The 17,804-nt window shown below is 47.9% G+C and overlaps 1 protein-coding gene across 1 annotated transcript in view; it reads right to left on the bottom strand.

Annotated features, from left to right (window-relative positions):
- Positions 1–17,804, bottom strand: part of LOC147105051 (phosphatidylinositol 4-phosphate 3-kinase C2 domain-containing subunit beta-like) — a 166,572-nt gene that overhangs the window by 40,187 nt on the left and 108,581 nt on the right. The window contains exons 16-18 of the mRNA XM_086011098.1: positions 16,512–16,700; positions 6,055–6,148; positions 4,241–4,335 (exon numbers count right to left, since the gene is read on the bottom strand). Of these exons, the coding sequence (XP_085867224.1) occupies positions 4,241–4,335; positions 6,055–6,148; positions 16,512–16,700 (378 nt within the window). The remainder of the gene's footprint in view (positions 1–4,240; positions 4,336–6,054; positions 6,149–16,511; positions 16,701–17,804) is intronic.

The raw sequence follows: 17,804 nt of genomic DNA, 5'->3' as shown, positions 1-17,804 counted from the left end.
GGACGCAGAAAAGAAACACAGCAAGGGTGTGCTCAAAATAGCCTGGGTGATTAAACTCTGGAACACTGGCAAAACTAGTTAATTCAGCCCCATTAAAAATGTCATATAAAAAAAAATTTGACCAACCCCTCTTGTTCTAACTTATGGAAAATAAATTATTTCTACTTTCATGACATTTTGGTTGCCTACTGTTTATAAGCTGTAATGGGAGTTCCCTCCTTGCGTGGGAGTTGGGGCTGGGTCAGAAGCAATCTGGTAATACAAGCACAGGACACGCAGCGATACGATCTACAGTCTTTTAACATGCTCGGAAAGGGATGGCCCTTTCACAAAATGAATCAGATGTGGCGGCCGAAAATGCGCTATCCAGCCTAATCCCACTTTCCAGCTCTTGGTCCGTAGCCCTACAGGTTACGTGCACTTCAAGCGCATATCCAACTACTTTTTAAATGCAATGAGGGTTTCTGCCTCCACCACCCTTTCAGGCAGCGAGTTCCAGACCCTCACCACCCTCTGGGTGAAAAAACGTTCTTCTCAACTCCCCTCTAATCCTTCTACCAATTGATTTATTACTTTAAATCTGTGCATGTGTATAAAATTATGAGTAGGCTGGAAAATGTGGATAGGAAGAACCTATTTCCTTTCGCAGAGAGGTCAATAACCAGGGGGCATAGATTTAAAGTAATAAATCAATTGGTCGAAGGATTAGAGGGGAGTTGAGAACTTTATTCACCCAGAGGGTGGTGGGGGTCTGGAGTAAAGTCCTGACATCAGTAGTGGGGAAAATGCGAGAGTCTATTATAAAAGATGTAATAGCAGAGCACTTGGAAAACAGTGACAGGGTCGGACAAAGTCAACATGGATTTACAAAAGGTAAATCGTGCTTGACTAATCTACTGGAATTATTTGAGGATGTAACTGGTAGAATAGATAAGGGAGAACCAGTGGATGTGGTGTATTTGGACTTTCAGAAGGCTTTCGATAAGGTCCCGCATAAGAGATTAGCGTGTAAAGTTAAAGCACATGGGATTGGGGGTAAGGTACTGACTTGGATAGAGAACTGGTTGGCAGACAGAAAGCAAAGAGTTGGAATAAACTGGTCTTTTTCCGAGTGGCAGGCAGTGACTAGTGAGGTACCGCAGGGATCAGTGCTAGGACCCCAGTTATTCACAATATATATTAATGATCTAGACGAGGGAACTAGATGTAATATTTCCAAGTTTACAGACGACACAAAGCTGGGTGGGCGTGTGTGCTGTGAGGAGGATGCAGAGAAACTCCAGTATGATTTGGACAGGTTGGGTGATTGGGCAGAAGCATGACAGATGCAGTATAATGTGGGTAAATGCGAGGTTATCCACTTTGGTGGCAAAAACAGGAAGACAGATTATCTGAATGGCAATGCATTGGGAAAAGGGGAAGTGCAACGAGACCTGGGTGTCCTTGTGCACCAGTCGCTGAAGGTAAGCATGCAGGTGCAGCAGGCGGTTAAGAAGGCAAATGGTATGTTGGCCTTCATAGCAAGAGGATTCGAGTACAGGAGCAAGGATGTCTTGCTGCAGTCGTACAAGGCCTTGGTGAGACCACACCTTGAGTATTGTGTGCAGTTTTGGTTGCCTTATCTGAGGAAGGATGTTCTTGCCATGGAGGGAGTGCAGCGAAGATTCACCAGACTGATACCTGGGATGGCAGGAATGACGTATGAAGAGAGATTGGGTCGATTAGGCTTATATTCGCTAGAGTTTAGAAGAATGAGAGGGGATCTCATTGAAACTTATAAAATTCTAACAGGACTAGACAGACTAGATGCAGGAAGGATGTTCCTGATGGCAGGGGAGTCCAGAACCAGAGGTCACAGTCTAAGGATAAGGGCTAAGCCATTTAGGACTGAGATGAGGAGGAATTTCTTCACCCAGAGAGTGGTGAACCTGTGGAATTCTCTACCACAGAAGGCAGTTGAGGCCAACTTATTAAATATATTCAAGAAGAAGTTAGATATATTTCTTAAGGCTAAAGGGATCAAGGGATATGGGGAGAAAGCAGGGATAGGGTACTGAATTTGGATGATCAGCCACGATCTCATTAAATGGCGGAACAGGCTCAAGGGGTCGAATGGCCTACTCCTGCTTCTATCTTCTATGTTTCTATGTTGATGCCAACAGATCTTGGATTTATCCACCAGTGAGGGAACAGCACCAACAACAACCATTTTCAAATCTCCAGGCCCACAACATTCCAATAGGACAAATATAACATAAACGCAGATAGGACTGAGTTTGCTGTAGCTTCATGGGCTAGGTTGCCAAGGCTTGAGGGCCACGTGTGGACAGGCCATTTGGACATCTCCTCTTAAAAGAAACAAGACCATCTCAGAGGTTGACCCTGGAGTATACTTTTAACACAGGGGGCACGGCTTCTCAAAGATGTTATATGCTCCACAGAAACTTCTAATTTAACTGCGTGTCATTTCAATGTTTGAAGTGTGCTTTTATCCCCCTCCCTCCCCCCCGTAGATTCAGACTCATAGCGGTTGAGTGTGCAGCCAGAGACGAGCAAGTGTGCCTTGATTTTCTCCGATAATTAAACATTATTAACCTCTGACCCACGTTCTTCGGCCAGTAGTGATTTTGTTGCATGTTGTGAGCAGCGGGAAGACTGAAGAAGAACAGGGGAGCGCACGTCCATAAAAGTAGCTGCAACTTTGTGTCCTGCTGGAATACGTTAAGACAGGCTCCGCTGAGCTGCGGCAGTGAGAAGGGAACCGCACACAACCCTCCAGCGCATCTGATGTGGCCTGGGTTTGGTTTTTGATGTTTCCATCTCGACGCCCAAACATCCTGCCGACTCACAAGAGTCCCAAACCATTCCGGGTATTTACAAGCTGCTGACAAGCTTGGCAAGCGACGGCTCACTGCTGAGTGGCAATTGTGGTCGTAAACACCTGGCGCACAGATGCTGGTTCCAGCTGCTGAGTGAGGCCAAAGAGGCGGGCCAGGGCAAAAGGAGGGGTAGGGGGTAAGGGGTTCATGGCTGCACCCCCAAATGAATCCTATAGTTCTGAATGGGGGCAAATGATACAGGGATTTCCACTTGATTATTTCAGGGTGGTCACTGGAACTTCCAAGGGTGCGGCGGCTCATTAAACCCAGAGCTATAATATTAAAGCCAACACACATTCAGCACAGCAAAGGAATCCCAATCTTGAACAGCGCCGAATTCCAGATTGGATCACAATTCATTGACGCGCCCAATCCTAGACTGGGCATCACAGTTACGGAACAGAGCTTCAACCCACCACAAGGCTGGCTCCAGGCTGCAAGGGTGGCACTTGCGTGGCACTCACGCGGCCTCACGCACTGTGGCCAAAGATCAAAGACACGTACTGTATGAAATGCACAGCCCGCGCGCTGAATCAATGCCCACAGTGCAGCAAAAGCAAGAGGCTTGGAGGACTCCTGATGCTGGAGCTGCCTCACATCAAATATCCACGGCATTTATGTAAGGGGCTGGCAGGATATCAGATGCCATCTACAGTCACCGTTTGTAGTGCAATGCATTCAAGCTTTACAGTGGGTGAACTGGGATCAGTACAGGGTCAGAATTTGCTTCAGAACTCACCCCCTATCTCTGTCAATCATATCACCAACCCAACACTCAACCACATCACTAACCCAACCTCAGGATGTCCCAAAGCCAATGAAGTGCTTCTGAAGTGCAATTACTGTTGTAGCGTAGGAAAAGCAGCAGCTAATTTGCGCACAGCAAGGTCCCACAGACAGCAATGAGATAATGGCCAGTTAATCAGTTTTTAAGTGATGTTGGTTGAGGGATAAATGCTGGCCAGGACACTGAAAGAACTCCACTTCTCTTTTTCGAACAATGCCTGGGATCTTCTACGTTTACCCAAGTGGACCGACACGGCCTCGGTTCAACGTCTCATCCGAACGTCGACACCTCCAACAGTCCAGCACTCCCTCAGCACTGGAGCGTCAGCTTAGATTCTGTGCTCGTGTCTCTGGAGTGGGACTTGAACCCATAACCTTCTGACTCAGAGCCAAGAGAGTTACCACTGAGCCATTAGAGAACGAGTGCTTTTTTCTAAAACAAAAATCATATGGATCAGAAAGACATCAGAAGACCTCTTCAAAAAACCTGAAGCAACCTAAAAGTCTGTGTCTCTGTGTTTGTACCAACTCTGTCCAATGTGGTGTAGCTTGCCAGCATCGTTCGGTTTACGTACCAGTAGAGATAATGGGCAATTTTCACATCACAGATGGCTCTCCGCAGCAGGAATCTCACCAGGGGGCTGTCCAGGTAACACTCAAACTTCAGGGCCTGCAAGACATAAAAGACACAGGTCACTGAACATGTCAAGGGGCACCCCCTCTGCTTGGGACAGCATCCCTCTGAAGCTATATCGCCATGAACGCAACCAAGGCTCAACTAGATCTTTGCTCAAATGACCTGTTAAACCTTCAGATGCAGACTGAACGAACATTCAACTCTTTCCTGGCCAGTTGTGATGAGGCAGACACGCCAAAAAGTTCATGCCTATTGTACATTAAGTCAGGTGTTTTTTTTTTAATTTCCAAGAATCATTGATTTTATATTTTTGCTATAATTCTTGCAGTCAGGTCTGATTTCTGCGTCTCGCTCTCAGACTGTTACCTGGGTATTACAAGGTACTGTATATACAAAGCTAGCCATGGCAAGCAGTAATCCAGGTTAGTATTCTCGAGGGAGGGCTGTTGATTCAAACCGTAATATTGGGTGGCAAAATGATTAACCGCAAAATAATTCAATTATTTTGCTTTGGGGAAAACAAAAGGTCTGGAACTTGCTGCTCAGACAGCCAGAGCTATCGGTTACAAGTGGTACTGAGTACAAAGAACAAGGGCAGCATCAATAAAGGAGGAGGCATTAGGAAGGTGACCATGTGCACCATCTATCTGGGATTGAAAGCGTCAATATGGAATGCCAATAATTTCAATCTCAAATAGATAGTGTGTGCTTTGTGTTATTCATTCTTGGGATATGGGTGTCGCTAACCAGGCCAGCATTTATTGCCCATCCCTAGTTTGCCCTTGAGAAGGTGGTGGTGAGCTGCCTCCTTGAATCGCTGCAGTCAGTGTGGTGAATGTACTCCCGCAGTGCTTTTAGGAAGGGAGACTCCAACAATTCTGTTAGGTAAAGAGTTCCAGGATTTTGACCCAGAGACGATGAAGGAACGGCGATATATGTCCAAGTCGGGATGGTGTGTGACTTGGAGGAGGAACTTGGAGGTGATGGTGTTCCCATGCACCTGCTGCCCTTCTCCTTCTAGGTGGTGGAGGTCACAGGTTTGGGAGTGCTGCTGAAGACGACTTGGTGGCTTTGTGCCCAGTGCTCACATCAAGCGCAGGCCAGGCAGCAAGAACCCATAACAATAATGTACCATAAACCCAGTCTCTAAAGAGTACTTTCTATTCTATCAGCATGGTGTATCCTTTTACTCTGATCTCATCTGTAGAAGTATCGTGACAACATAGAAGTGCTTCCCATCCCCACCAAACTTAGTTTACCTGTTCTCTCTCATAATATATCTTGCGTATGTGCACTTCTCATCAACTTTTTCCATTAAAAATTCCAACTATGTAAGCTTGATACACTATAATCATATCCTCCTCCCCCACAGTGGACATGCTGCAGCGCCCACTCTGGTGGGAGGATGTAATTACAGCGTGACAAGTTTACATAAGCAACTTTCCTTTCTAAATGTGGACATAGGAATTTATAATAGAAATATAAAAATAAGGTCAGAATGTATGACTTTCAAACGGGGATTAAATAACGTCTGCAGGCCCTGGTCCAATTATCCTCCAGCCTCGAAGTCTGCTTCACCAGAAGACTACTCTTAGTTTTAGTTCACCGTGTGCAACATAGGAACAGGAGCAGGACATTCAGCCCCTCAAGCCTGCAACAACACGTGAGGTCAATCAAATATAAAATTAAATTTTACACGCGTGCAAACACACACATACGCACTTTTGAGTTGTGTGATTGTGCAGTACTCACTTGTACTAGCTGAGGTAGAAAGTCCACCAGATCCGACATGGACATAGTCTCCATCCACTGTACTGCAGTATGGCGTAGCTCCTGATCAGGAAATCTGTGTAACACACGGCAAAGGGTCAGCATTGTGGCTAGGCAGCATTAGCACAGTGACTGGATGGCATTGGCTTAGCACATTAGATCTTGTTGCATAGACAAAGTTTATATTCAACAACAACAACTTGTATTTATATAGCGTCATTAATGTAGTAAAACGTCCAAAGGCGCTTCACAGGAGTATTAAAAGACAAAAAATTTGACACTGAGCCACATAAGGAGAAATTAGGGCAGGTGACCAAAAGCTTGGTCAAAGAGGTAGGTTTTAAGGAACGTCTTAAAGGAGGAAAGAGAGGCGGAGAGGTTTAGGGAGGGAGTTCCAGAGCTTCGGACCTAGGCACCAGAAGGCATGGCTGCCAATGGTTGAGCGATTATAATCAGGGATCCTCAAGAGGGCAGAATTGAAGGAGCGCAGATATCTCGGGGGGTTGTGGGGCTGAAGGAGATTAGAGAGATAGGGAGGGGCGAGGCCACGGAGGGATTTGAAAACAAGGTGAGAATTTTGAAATCGAGGCATTGCTTAACTGGGAGCCAATGTAGGTCAGTGAGCACAGAGGTGATGGGTGAACGGGGCTTGGTGAGAGTTAGGACACGGGCAGCCGAGTATTGGATCACCTCCAGTTTACATAGGGTAGAATGTGGGAGGCCAGCCAGGAGTGGTTTGGAATGGTCAAGTCTAGAGGTAATAAAGACATGGATATTCCCTCGAGTATAGAAGATTACGGGGTGATCCAATTGAGATGTTTAAGATGATTAAAGGAGTTGATCGGGTAGATAGAGAGAAACTATTTCCTCTGGTGGGGAGTCCAGAACAAGAGAGCATAACCTTAAAATTAGAGCCAGGCCGTTCAGGGGTGATGTCAGGAAGCACTTCTTCACACAAAGGGTAGTGGAAATCTGGAACACTCTCCCCCAAAAAGCTGTTGAGGCTGGGGGGTCATTTGAAAATTTCAAAACTGAGATCGATAGATTTTTGTTAGGCAGGGGTGTTAAGGGTTACAGAATCAAGGTGGGTTGATGGGAGTTAAGATACAGATCAGCCAAGATCTAACTGAATGGCGGAACAGGCTCGAGGGGCTGAATGGCCTACTCTTGTTTGTATCTCTTTCATTTCAAAGGCTAGTCTTCAAACTCCGTCTACAAGGGTTAAAAATCTCTTTTTCCTGATGACTGCAGTTGAATCAGGAGGAGGCTAAAGCACTAATCCATCTATTCCCCCCTTGTCAATTTTCTCCCTCCTCTTCAGAAGGCATCAACTCCTCATTGGGATACGATTCCATCTGGGTTTTTTGGCACCTTGAACAGGTGCTTCATTTAAAACAGAAATAGACAGTTTCCTAGAAGTAAAGGGAATTAAGGGTTACGGGGAGCGGGCAGGAATGTGGACATGAGTCTAGGTTCGGATCGGTCATGGCCCTGTGGGTAGCGGAGCGGGCCCAGGGGCCGTGTAGCCTGATCCTGCTCCTATTTCGTGTGTCTAATTCTGTTAGATTCAGGAGATGGTTCTGTGATAGTGGATTGGCGGTTAGGATCAGATCAGCCATGATCTTATTGAATGGCGGAGCAGGCTCGAGGGGCCGATTGGCCTACTCCTGCTCCTATTTCTTATGTTCTTATGTTCATTCTTTGTGCATGGGCGTTGGCAGGCTATTTAACTGTTGTAGGGTACGGTAGCATAGTGGTTATGTTACTGGACTAATGATCCGGCGACATGAGTTCAAATCCCACCACGGCAGCTGTGGGGAATTTAAATTCAATTAATTAAATCTGGAATAAAAAGCTAGCATCAATAATGGTGACCATGAAACCGGATTGTAGTAAACACCCATCTGGTTCACTAATGTCCTTTAGGGAAGGATATCTGCCATCCTTACCTGGTCTGGGCCTATATGTGACTCCAGACCCACAGCACTATGGTTGACTCTTAACTGCCCTCTGGAATGGCCTAGCAAGCCACTCAGTTGTAGTTAAGACGACAGCTCACCACCACCTTCTCAAGGGCAATTAGGGATGGGCAATAAATGCTGGCCTTGCCGGCGAGCTCCACATCAGATGAATGAATTAAAAAAAAAAGGCGTCAATAGCCAAGCCTGATACGGTCATTACCCGACACCCATACAAAAGCACATTTCCATCTGAAGTCACTGGACAGCAATCCGGAGTGGGAATCCCAGGCTGATTTTTTTTCCCTCCTTAAGCCAGGAGGCGTTGAGGCCAACATTGTGCTGCTATTGCCTCCAACCAGCTAATAGCACAAACTGAGTGTCGAACCTGACACTTTCCTGAGCTGTATGTCTGTGCAATCAGACAAAAATGGTCACCGAGCCAAAGGAGGGGCTAGTAGGACAGGTGATTAAAAGCTTGGTCAAAGAGGTCGGTTTTAAGGAGCGTAGCGAGGCGGAGAGGTTTATGGAGGGAATTCCAGAATTTAGGGCCCAGATGGCTGAAGAGACAGCCGCAGCAAACGGGAGATGCACAAGGCCAGAATTGGAGGAACGCAGTGTTCTCAGAGGGTTCGAAGGCCGGAGGAGGTTACGGAGAGAGGAAGGGATTTGAGAATGAGAATTTTTTTTAAAATCGCGACGCTGGTGGATTGGGAGCCAATGTAGGTCAGTGAGCACGGGGGGTTATGGGTTAAGTGCTGGGCACAATCCCTCAGCCAACAATTGCTGACATTGATAAACGCTTCACTCAATTAAGTGCAGCATTTCTACAGATAGAAACTGTGAAAGTAGCCTTAGAGGCCAAACATAATAGCTGCTCCATATGACAGGCTCAGGATGACCTGATGGTACTTTTGGTTGCTATAGCACCAAGATGACTTCTAGTTGTACCATTCATTATATAATGTGGTATCGGGGTGCTTGACTTCAAACATAAAGATTTGTTTTAATCCAGCTACAACGTTTGTTGCTTGAGTTATCCACTTAGCATTCATTGCTTTGGGAGGTGGGGGCGGTTTATCAGTTCACTCTGCCGCTCAGAACATCTGCGTGAGGTTCAAAGCATCCTCTGCGCAGAGCAGTGCTTGTGAAGTAAGCCAAAGTTTTAACATGTCAGATTAAATCACATCAATACTGTGAAAGTAACCTGCAACGTCGATGCTGCATTTTCTCAATTCACTAAGATAATAATCTTCCCTTGTGCATCAACGAACTATCCCGTAGATTGAAATCTCATTTAGGGCAATAGAGTAACAGAGAACTAAAAGACGCTCAGTGCAAAATCATCAGCAACAACCATTTACATGTCTACAATAGCAAAATACTGCGGATTCTGGAAATCTGAAATAACAACAGAAAATGCTGGAAATACTCAGCAGGCCAGGCAGCATCTGTGGAGAGAGAAACAGAGAAACGTTTCAGGTCTGGGACCCTTCATCAGAACTGGAAAAAGCTGGAGATGTAACAGATATTAAGCAGGTGCAGAGACAGGTGGGGGGGGGGGGGGGGGGAGGAAGGAATTGAAGGAACATACTGTAGTGTCCGAGTATAAATAATACACGGGCTGCAGGAGAACAATAAAACAGGTATTTACTTGAACAGAGGGTCACTTAAGACTGACGTACAGAAGCCTGCTATGGCTTTATATATAGGGGTGGTCACTGCCGGTACTGCAGTATAAAATCAGTTCTTCTCTTAAAAGGTACATACACAACAATTCCTCCCCTTTTAGATAAACAGTACATAACATTCATTTAACAACTAAATAATAACTCATTACAATTACAATTTTCTCTGTACAGGTAGACTATCCTTTATCCGAAAACCTCGGGACCAGCCGAGTTTCGGATAAAGGAGAATTTCGGATTTCGGAAGGTGGGTCGGCGGGGGGTCGTGCGCACGACTTACGCTGACGCTCAGCGTAAGTCAGTCGGGGTCGGCGGGGGTCGGGGCCGGCGGGGTCCGCGGGGGGGGTCGGCGGTTGTCGGGGCCGGCGGGGTCGGCGGTTGTCGGGGCCGGCGGGGTCCGCGGGGGGGTCGGCGGTTGTCGGGGCCGGCGGGGTCCGCGGTTGTCGGGGCTGGCGGGGTCCGCGGGGGGGTCGGCGGGGGGGATCGGCGGTTGTCGGGGCCGGCGGGGTCCGCGGGGGGGTCGGCGGTTGTCGGGGCTGGTGGGGGGGATCGGCGGTTGTCGGGGCCGGCGGGGTCCGCGGGGGGGTCGGCGGTTGTCGGGGCCGGCGGGGTCCGCGGCGGTTGTCGGGGTCGGCGGTTGTCGGGGCCGGCGGGGTCCGCGGGGGGTCGTGCGCACCACTTACCCTTTATCCGAACTTCCGAAACCGGAACCCTCTAAAAACCAAAGGTTTTTTCGTTCGTACGCACGACTTACGCTGAACGAAAAAACCTTCGGTTTTTAGAGGGTTTCGGTTTTCGGAAGTCCGGATAAAGGGTAGTCTACCTGTACTATATACATCAACTGAAATAATCATTTATAAGTTCAGTCTTTGAGGAGGCTTCCTGATCCTGACTGGATAGCGCCTTTCTCGAGTATCCTGTTTTTGCGGAAGAGTCGATTCTGGTTCATTGTCATTGGTTGGTTCGTCAGCTTCCAATACCACTGCTTCTGAGGTAGACGCAATCTGTACTTCGGGTTGATTACCAGGTGCACCTGCTCGTGGTATGGGTTTGGCTTGTTCCCGTGACTCTAGAATCTGGTCAGCATGGCGTCTCATGATGCTCTCTCCAACGTCCACTGTGTACATTAGTGGTCCCTGCTGTGTGCATATCGTTCCTGGCTGCCATTTTTCTGTTCGGTAGTCGCGGGCCAAGACTGGTTGCCCTATCTTGAAGCTCCTGGTTGGCTTCTCATTTATGTGCTGGAATTGCTTATCCTCAACATCTCGTCTTATGTTTGGTTTGAGCAAATCCAGGCGACATCTTAGCCTTCGGTTGAAGAACATTATGGCTGGAGCTTGGTTGGTGACTGCATGTGTCGCATTCCGGTAAGCAAACAAGAAATTATCCACCTTGTGTTGTAGTGGTATGTTGTCATTATGCATTGCCTTTTTAAAGGTCTGAACAAACCTCTCAGCCAATCCATTTGTGGCTGGATGATATGGGGCAGATGTGTAATGCTTCACCCAATTATTCCTCAGAAACCTCCGGAAATCCTCTGACACAAACTGTGGCCCATTGTCGGAGCAAATCTGTTCTGGCAAGCCATTCCTGGCGAAGATGGTCCGTAGGACTGCAATCGTTTTCTCCGTGGTGGTGGAGGACATTTTGATGACCTCTGGCCATTTCGAATGGGCGTCCACAGCGATTAGGAACATTGAGTCCATAAATGGACCAGCAAAATCAATGTGTACCCGTTGCCATGGAGATGAGGGCCACTCCCATGGATGTAGCAGGGCCTGTGGTGGAGCGTTTTGGACCTTCTGGCATCCTGTGCATCTCTTGGTCATATCCTCGATTTCTTTATCGATTCCCGGCCACCACACAAACGCCCTGGCTAGGCTCTTCATTTTTACCCCTCCCAGATGACCCTCACGAAGCTCATTGAGCACTCTATCTCTCAACTTGGGTGGAATTACCACTCGGGATCCACACATCAAGGTCCCCCGGCACACTGACAGCTGTTCTCTCCTTGGCGAGAATGCTGGCAACAGTGAGTTGCCATGTGCTGGCCATCCCTTCACTGTCAAATCATAGACCCGAGAGTGTGTCGGGTCATTTCAGGTTTCCTTCTCTATACTTGAGTTTGTAACAGGTAGACATTCGACTATGGTCGCATGGAATATCTCAACAGGGTCCACTGCAGGTGCTACCTCTACTGTAGGCAACAGTAGGCGCGACAGCCCATCAGCGTTTCCATGCTGTTTCGTACCCTTGTACTCTATGTCGTACTGATGTGCCCCTAGAAAAAGTGACCATCTTTGCAGCCGTTGCGCCGTCATCACCGGAACGCCCTTCTTTGGGTTAAAAATGGAGACCGGGGCTGATGATCAGTCAGTAGGGTGAATTTCTGCCCGTGCAGATAGTGATTGAACTTCTTCACCCCCACACCAGGCTGAGGGACTCCGTCAATCTGGGCGTAGTTACGCTCGGCTGAGGTTAACGAGCGCGACGCAAAGGCTATTGGCCTCTCTGAACCGTCAAGGAATTTGTGTGACAGCACCGCTCCGATGCCGTAGGGAGACGCATCACATGCTAACCGAATCGGTAGTGTTGGATTGTAGTGGGCCAATACTTCTTTTGAAGTGATTAGGCATTTACATTTCTGAAAGGCACGCTTACACTCATCACTCCATTTCCATGTTACTCCAGTTTGCAGCAGGGCGTTCAGTGGGTGCAGAATTGTAGATAAATTCGGCAAGAACTTATGGTAGTAGTTCACCAACCCGAGGAACGACCTCAGTTGCGACACATTTTCCGGTGCTGGAGCCTTGACTACAGCCTCAATCTTGTCCGGCGACTTATGCAACCCTTCCTCATCAATCATGTGGCCACAATGCAAGATTTGTCATCTGAAGAACTCGCATTTGGGGCGGTTGGCTCGTAGCCCATATTCCTGTAATCTCGTGAGCACCTGCTCCAGGTGGGCAAGGTGTTCACTGTCATTTTCGCCCGTAACCAGGATGTCGTCCAAATAACACTGGGTCCCCGGGATCCCTTGCAGGACTTGTTCCATCGCCCTCTGCCAAATAGCCGGGGCTGATGCTACCCCGAATACCAGTCGATTGTACTGGTAAAGGCCTTTGTGAGTGTTTATCGTGAGGTATTTCCTAGATGCTTCTTCCACCTCCATTTGTAGATACGCTTGGGCCAGATCAATCTTTGTAAAGCGTTTCCCTCCAGATAGTGAGGCGAAAATATCTTCTATCCGTGGAAGTGGATATTGTACTGTGTGCAGGACTGGGTTCACAGTTACCTTGAAGTCCCCACAGATGCGAACCTTCTTCGGTTCACCAGGCGTGCTGCTCAATGATTTCTTCATTACAGGAACGATGGGTGTGGCCCACTCGCTCCAGTCCACCTTGGACAGCACACCCGAATGCTCCAGACTCTCCAGCTCTGCTTCAACGGCTGGGCGGATCGCGTAAGGTACCGCTCTGGCCTTAAAAATTTTTGGGTTTGCGTTATCTTCGATTTTTATCGTTGCCGTTACTCCTTTTAGAGTCCCAAGTCCTTGTTGGAACACCGCTTTCGCGTCAGTTAGAATCTTTGACAGTCGTCCAGGTGTGACGTCATCATCCTTTTTATCAGTCACAGTTAGCGCCTGAATGGAATGCCAATCCAGTTGTATTTTTCGGATCCATTCACGTCCCAATGATGGTGGTCCTCCATCTGGTAGTATATATACAGTTTCTGTGTTTCCTTGCCGTTGTATTCAACTGGCACCCTTATTTTTCCTCTGGGGTAGACTTTTTGCCCCGTGTATGTCTTCAATACAATGGACGTGTCCTTCAAGGGTATGTGTGAGAATAGCCGCTCATAGTCTCGTCAATTCATGACAGTTAGGGCTGATCCTGTGTCCAATTCCATCTTTACTGGGGACCCTGCTATCATGAGGGTGACCCAAATGGTTCGGTGATCCTCCTTTGCGATCATGTTGTGCAACTTTAGACAACTTAAGTCTCCTGCTCCCGGAGTCCTTATCACTCTCCTGATCTTCCGAACTACTGTCTGTCAATTTCTTTACTTTCTTGTACTTTTCTTTAGTAGTTCTTGTAGTGTTGGTTTTCTTTCCCAACCTGCAGACTCTTGCTATGTGTCCCATTTTCCCACATTGCCTGCATACTTTGTCCTTAACCCAGCAGTCCTTCTGATCATGGGTTGTTCTGCCGCAGCGATAGCACTTTTCTGCTCCATACGCCATTTCGTTAGCGTTGTATTCCTGTGGTTTCTGTTGTATTTCCGCAGCTCCCCGCGCTGCTGCTTCGTAGGATACTGCCACGCTGAAAGCCTGTTCTAGCGTCAGGTCCTTTTCCGAAAGTAGTCGTTTCTGGGTTCCTTCACTCTGGAGCCCGCAGACAAACTTATCCCGTAAGGTGTCTGCCAGTCCTGCTCCGAACTGGCAGTGCTTCGATAACTTGCGTAGTTCCGTAAGATAGTCAGCATTGCTCTCATCTTTGTACTGGTTTCTTTTATGGAACTTGAATCTTTCTGCTATCAGCAGCGGTGTAGGGTTTAGGTGTTCCTGTAAGATATTAACAATCTCTTCAAAACTTTTCTCCATTGGTTTAGCTGGGGTAATTAAATTCCGCAATAGGCCGTACGTTCTCGCGCCCATCAAATTTAATAATACCGACGCCTTCTTTCCATCGGCCACCTCATTTGCCTCGCAGTACACTTCAATTCTTTCCACATACGTGGTCCAGTCTTCTACCTCGTTGTTGAAAGCAGCGATACTGCCACTCTTCGGCATCTTGAGTGATTTAAAATGGCGCCTCCCGCGCTTTTTCTTCTTCCCCAATGGAATAAAATGGCACCTCCCGCGCTTTTCCTTCTTCCCCAATGGAATAAAATGGCGCCTCCCGCACTTTTCCTTCTTCCCCTTGCTGCCACGCTGCTCCTAGCGTTCTACAGGGTAATGGCGGCGACCCGCGGCTTCGGCGCGTATCACTTTTCCTTCCCCTCGTTCTATCCTCTCCACGCTGCCCGGTTCTTGAGCACCGACCGCGCCCTGTGTGCTCCACCCTCTCTCTCTTTCTCCCGACGACGCTGCACGGCCCCTTTGCAGAGCCGCTCGATCGAGCCCAAGCCTGCCGCAGTCCGGAAGGGTCAGCGCACTACCTGCTACCAGCACGACTTGCTGGAACACCTCGACTGGGGAGCCAGGCCCAGCTCTCCACAGCCTCCCCTGCAACTCTCCGATGGATCCCTGGGCGGTTGCCTGCGGTCGACGTCCGCCGTTCTGACTTCAGGGAAAAGGTCCCCGTGAGGTGATGCAGTACTGCAGGTGAGTTCGAACCTGCCCGTCGCCAGTGTAGTGTCCGAGTATAGATAATACACGGACTGCAGGAGAACAATAAAACAGGTATTTACTTGAACAGAGGGTAACTTAAGACTGACGTACAGAAGCCTGCTATGGCTTTATATACAGGGGTGGTCACTGCCGGTACTGCAGTATAGAATCAGTTCTTCTCTTAAAGGTACATACACAACACATACTGTGCTTATGTAAGAGGCAGGAAAGATAAAATGTTGCAAATGGGAATGGCAAAATCATAAATCATGAAAAATGGGGGCAGGGGCTATTGTCTGAAATTGTTGAACTCGATGTTGAGCCCAGAAGGCTGTAAAGTGCCTAATCGAAGGATGCCTGCTGGACTCAACCTTGAGTTCAACAATTTCAAACTATATTTCAAACTGTAACCCCTGCCCCCATTTTTCATGCTGTATGATTTTGCCATTCCCATTTGCAACATTTTATTTTTCCTGCCTCTTACATAAGCACAGTATGTTCTTTCAATTCCTTCCTCCCCTCCCACCCCCCGCCCCCCTGTCTCTGCACCTGCTTAATATCTGTTACATCTCCAGCTTTTTCCAGTTCTGATGAAGGGTCCCAGTCCTGAAACGATAACGCTGTTTCTCTCTCCACTGATGCTGCCTGGCCTGCTGAGTATTTCCAGCGTTTTCTGTCGCTATTTAACCATTTACATGTGTTCCTCACATGAAAGAATGTCATGAGCAAGAGAAATGGAGAAGGGGAAAATTGGGATGGGCGGGGGTGGTGGGGGGGGGGGGGGGAAAGAGAGAGGGCGAGAGAGAGGGAGTAACACAGAAGGTATAGTCAAAAAGATGTTTCTTTAGGAAAAGAATTCCAGAGGGCAGGGATGCAGCGAGCAAATGATTGAGTTAAATATGACTGCAAGACAACTGGGGGCAAACAGTAAAAGGCAAGCTCAGGATTGATATCATGAAGGGCTCCGACTTCAACAAAAGTGATCAAGAAAGAAAAAGAATGAAAGAATAAACTTGCATTTATATAGTGCCCTCCACGACCTCCCAAAGTGCTTTATCGGCCAAATGAATTACTTTTTGAAGTGTAGTCAGTGTTGTAATGTAGCAAACGTGCCAGCCAATTTGCGTACAGCAAGCTCCCACAAACACCAATGAGATAAATGACCAGATAATCTGTTTTTAAGTGATGTTGGTTGAGGGATAAATGTTGGCCAGGACACCAGGGAGAACTCCCCGCACTATAATGAGTTAATGGGGAGGATAATGGAGGCAAAAAAAACTGTGGAATCATATAAGAGGCCGTTGAATGCTATAATGGGGGTTTGGTGGTGGTTGGTTACTATGGGTGGATGAGCTAAATGGGCCAAATGGCCAACAATTTATTTTTTAAGCGGTCGGCCTACCATGATGTTGTGGGGAAAGAGCTTTAATCTGAACATATTCGTCCTGTCATGGTACTTACGTAGCGTGGAGCAGACCCAAGGCATCCAGATGGCTTAGACAATTCCACTGTTTGAGTAGGGTGTAGATGTCGGGCAGGCAGGCCCACTCCCAGCTGGGGGCGCTAGCGAGCACCAGAGGCAGGCTGCTGCATTCTGAGTGACAGTAATATCGCTTCTCCCACAGCAGCTTCTTGTCTGCTTCCGTCAGCCTGCAGCGGTTGGAGGGGGGGGGGGGGGGGGGGGGAAGGTCAAGAGAAGCGGAGGGGGTAACCAATCAGTCAGCGCCAGACACCAAAGACACAGCAACGCCATTACTGCACATGACCATCTGGCTGTAGATAGCCTCAGCGTAACCAGAGAACGGAGGGGTCACCCGAGACACTCTTGCTCATTGCTAGAAAACCTTCCAACATGGATCACTCAAGGCACTAACTTGAATCCATGCAAAAGGTTACACCAAAGGACACATTAGCACCAGTCAAAGACAGGGCCTGAATCTGTCCTGGGAAATGCACCTGAAGCTCAATATAGCAAACGTGTTCCATAGAAACATAGAAGATAGGAGCAGGAGTAGGCCATTCGGCCCCTCGAGCCTACTCCGCCATTTAATGAGATCATGGCTGATCATCCAAACTCAGTACCCTGTCCCTGCCTTCTCCCCATAGCCCTTGATCCCTTTAGCCTTAAGAAATATATCTAACTCCTTCTTGAATAGATTTAATGAATTGGCTTCAACTCCCAACAGCCTTTTCTCTCTGGAGTCAACAGGAAGTCCATTTGAATCGTCCCCATAAATGGAACAAATTTGCTTTTCCTCACGAGTTTGTAAAAGCAGGGTTTGGCTAATTTAATTTCCCAACCCACCCCCTCTAATCGAAGGTGGTGATTCGTCCCGAGGTACAATTCCACGCCTGCCAGCTGCCCTCTGGTACCACACTCGGGTGGTCACTCTTCCTGTCTTGGGCCTGGACAGTGGGCGTCAGTCGGCCGTTTGACCAAAGCAGTCGTCACAGGACATCCACACACGTTCCCGGCTGGAGTCACAGGTAACAGTCAGCAGCGGCTACCCTGGCTGATTCCACCCCCCCCCCCCCAAATTCCTACCGGAGGGACGCTGGGAGCAATATTAGCGTCCTTGTTTTCAGACTGGCTGAGATTCTGAAGACTAAACTCAAGACCTGCCCAGCGGTTATAGTTCAGGACTAGTATTTTTTAAATTGCATTTATAATTTAAAACACTCTATTGCTGTTGATTAAACCACCACAACAACTTGCATTTATATAGCACCTTTAACACAGTAAAGTGTCCCAAG

The sequence above is a fragment of the Somniosus microcephalus genome, chromosome 18 (genome assembly GCF_052327205.1).
Source record: "Somniosus microcephalus isolate GS21.2 chromosome 18, FLI_Smic_1.0, whole genome shotgun sequence".
Classification (NCBI taxonomy): domain Eukaryota; kingdom Metazoa; phylum Chordata; class Chondrichthyes; order Squaliformes; family Somniosidae; genus Somniosus; species Somniosus microcephalus.
The sequence above is the reverse complement of the archived record's forward strand: the minus strand, read 5'-3'. Positions and strand labels throughout refer to the sequence as shown.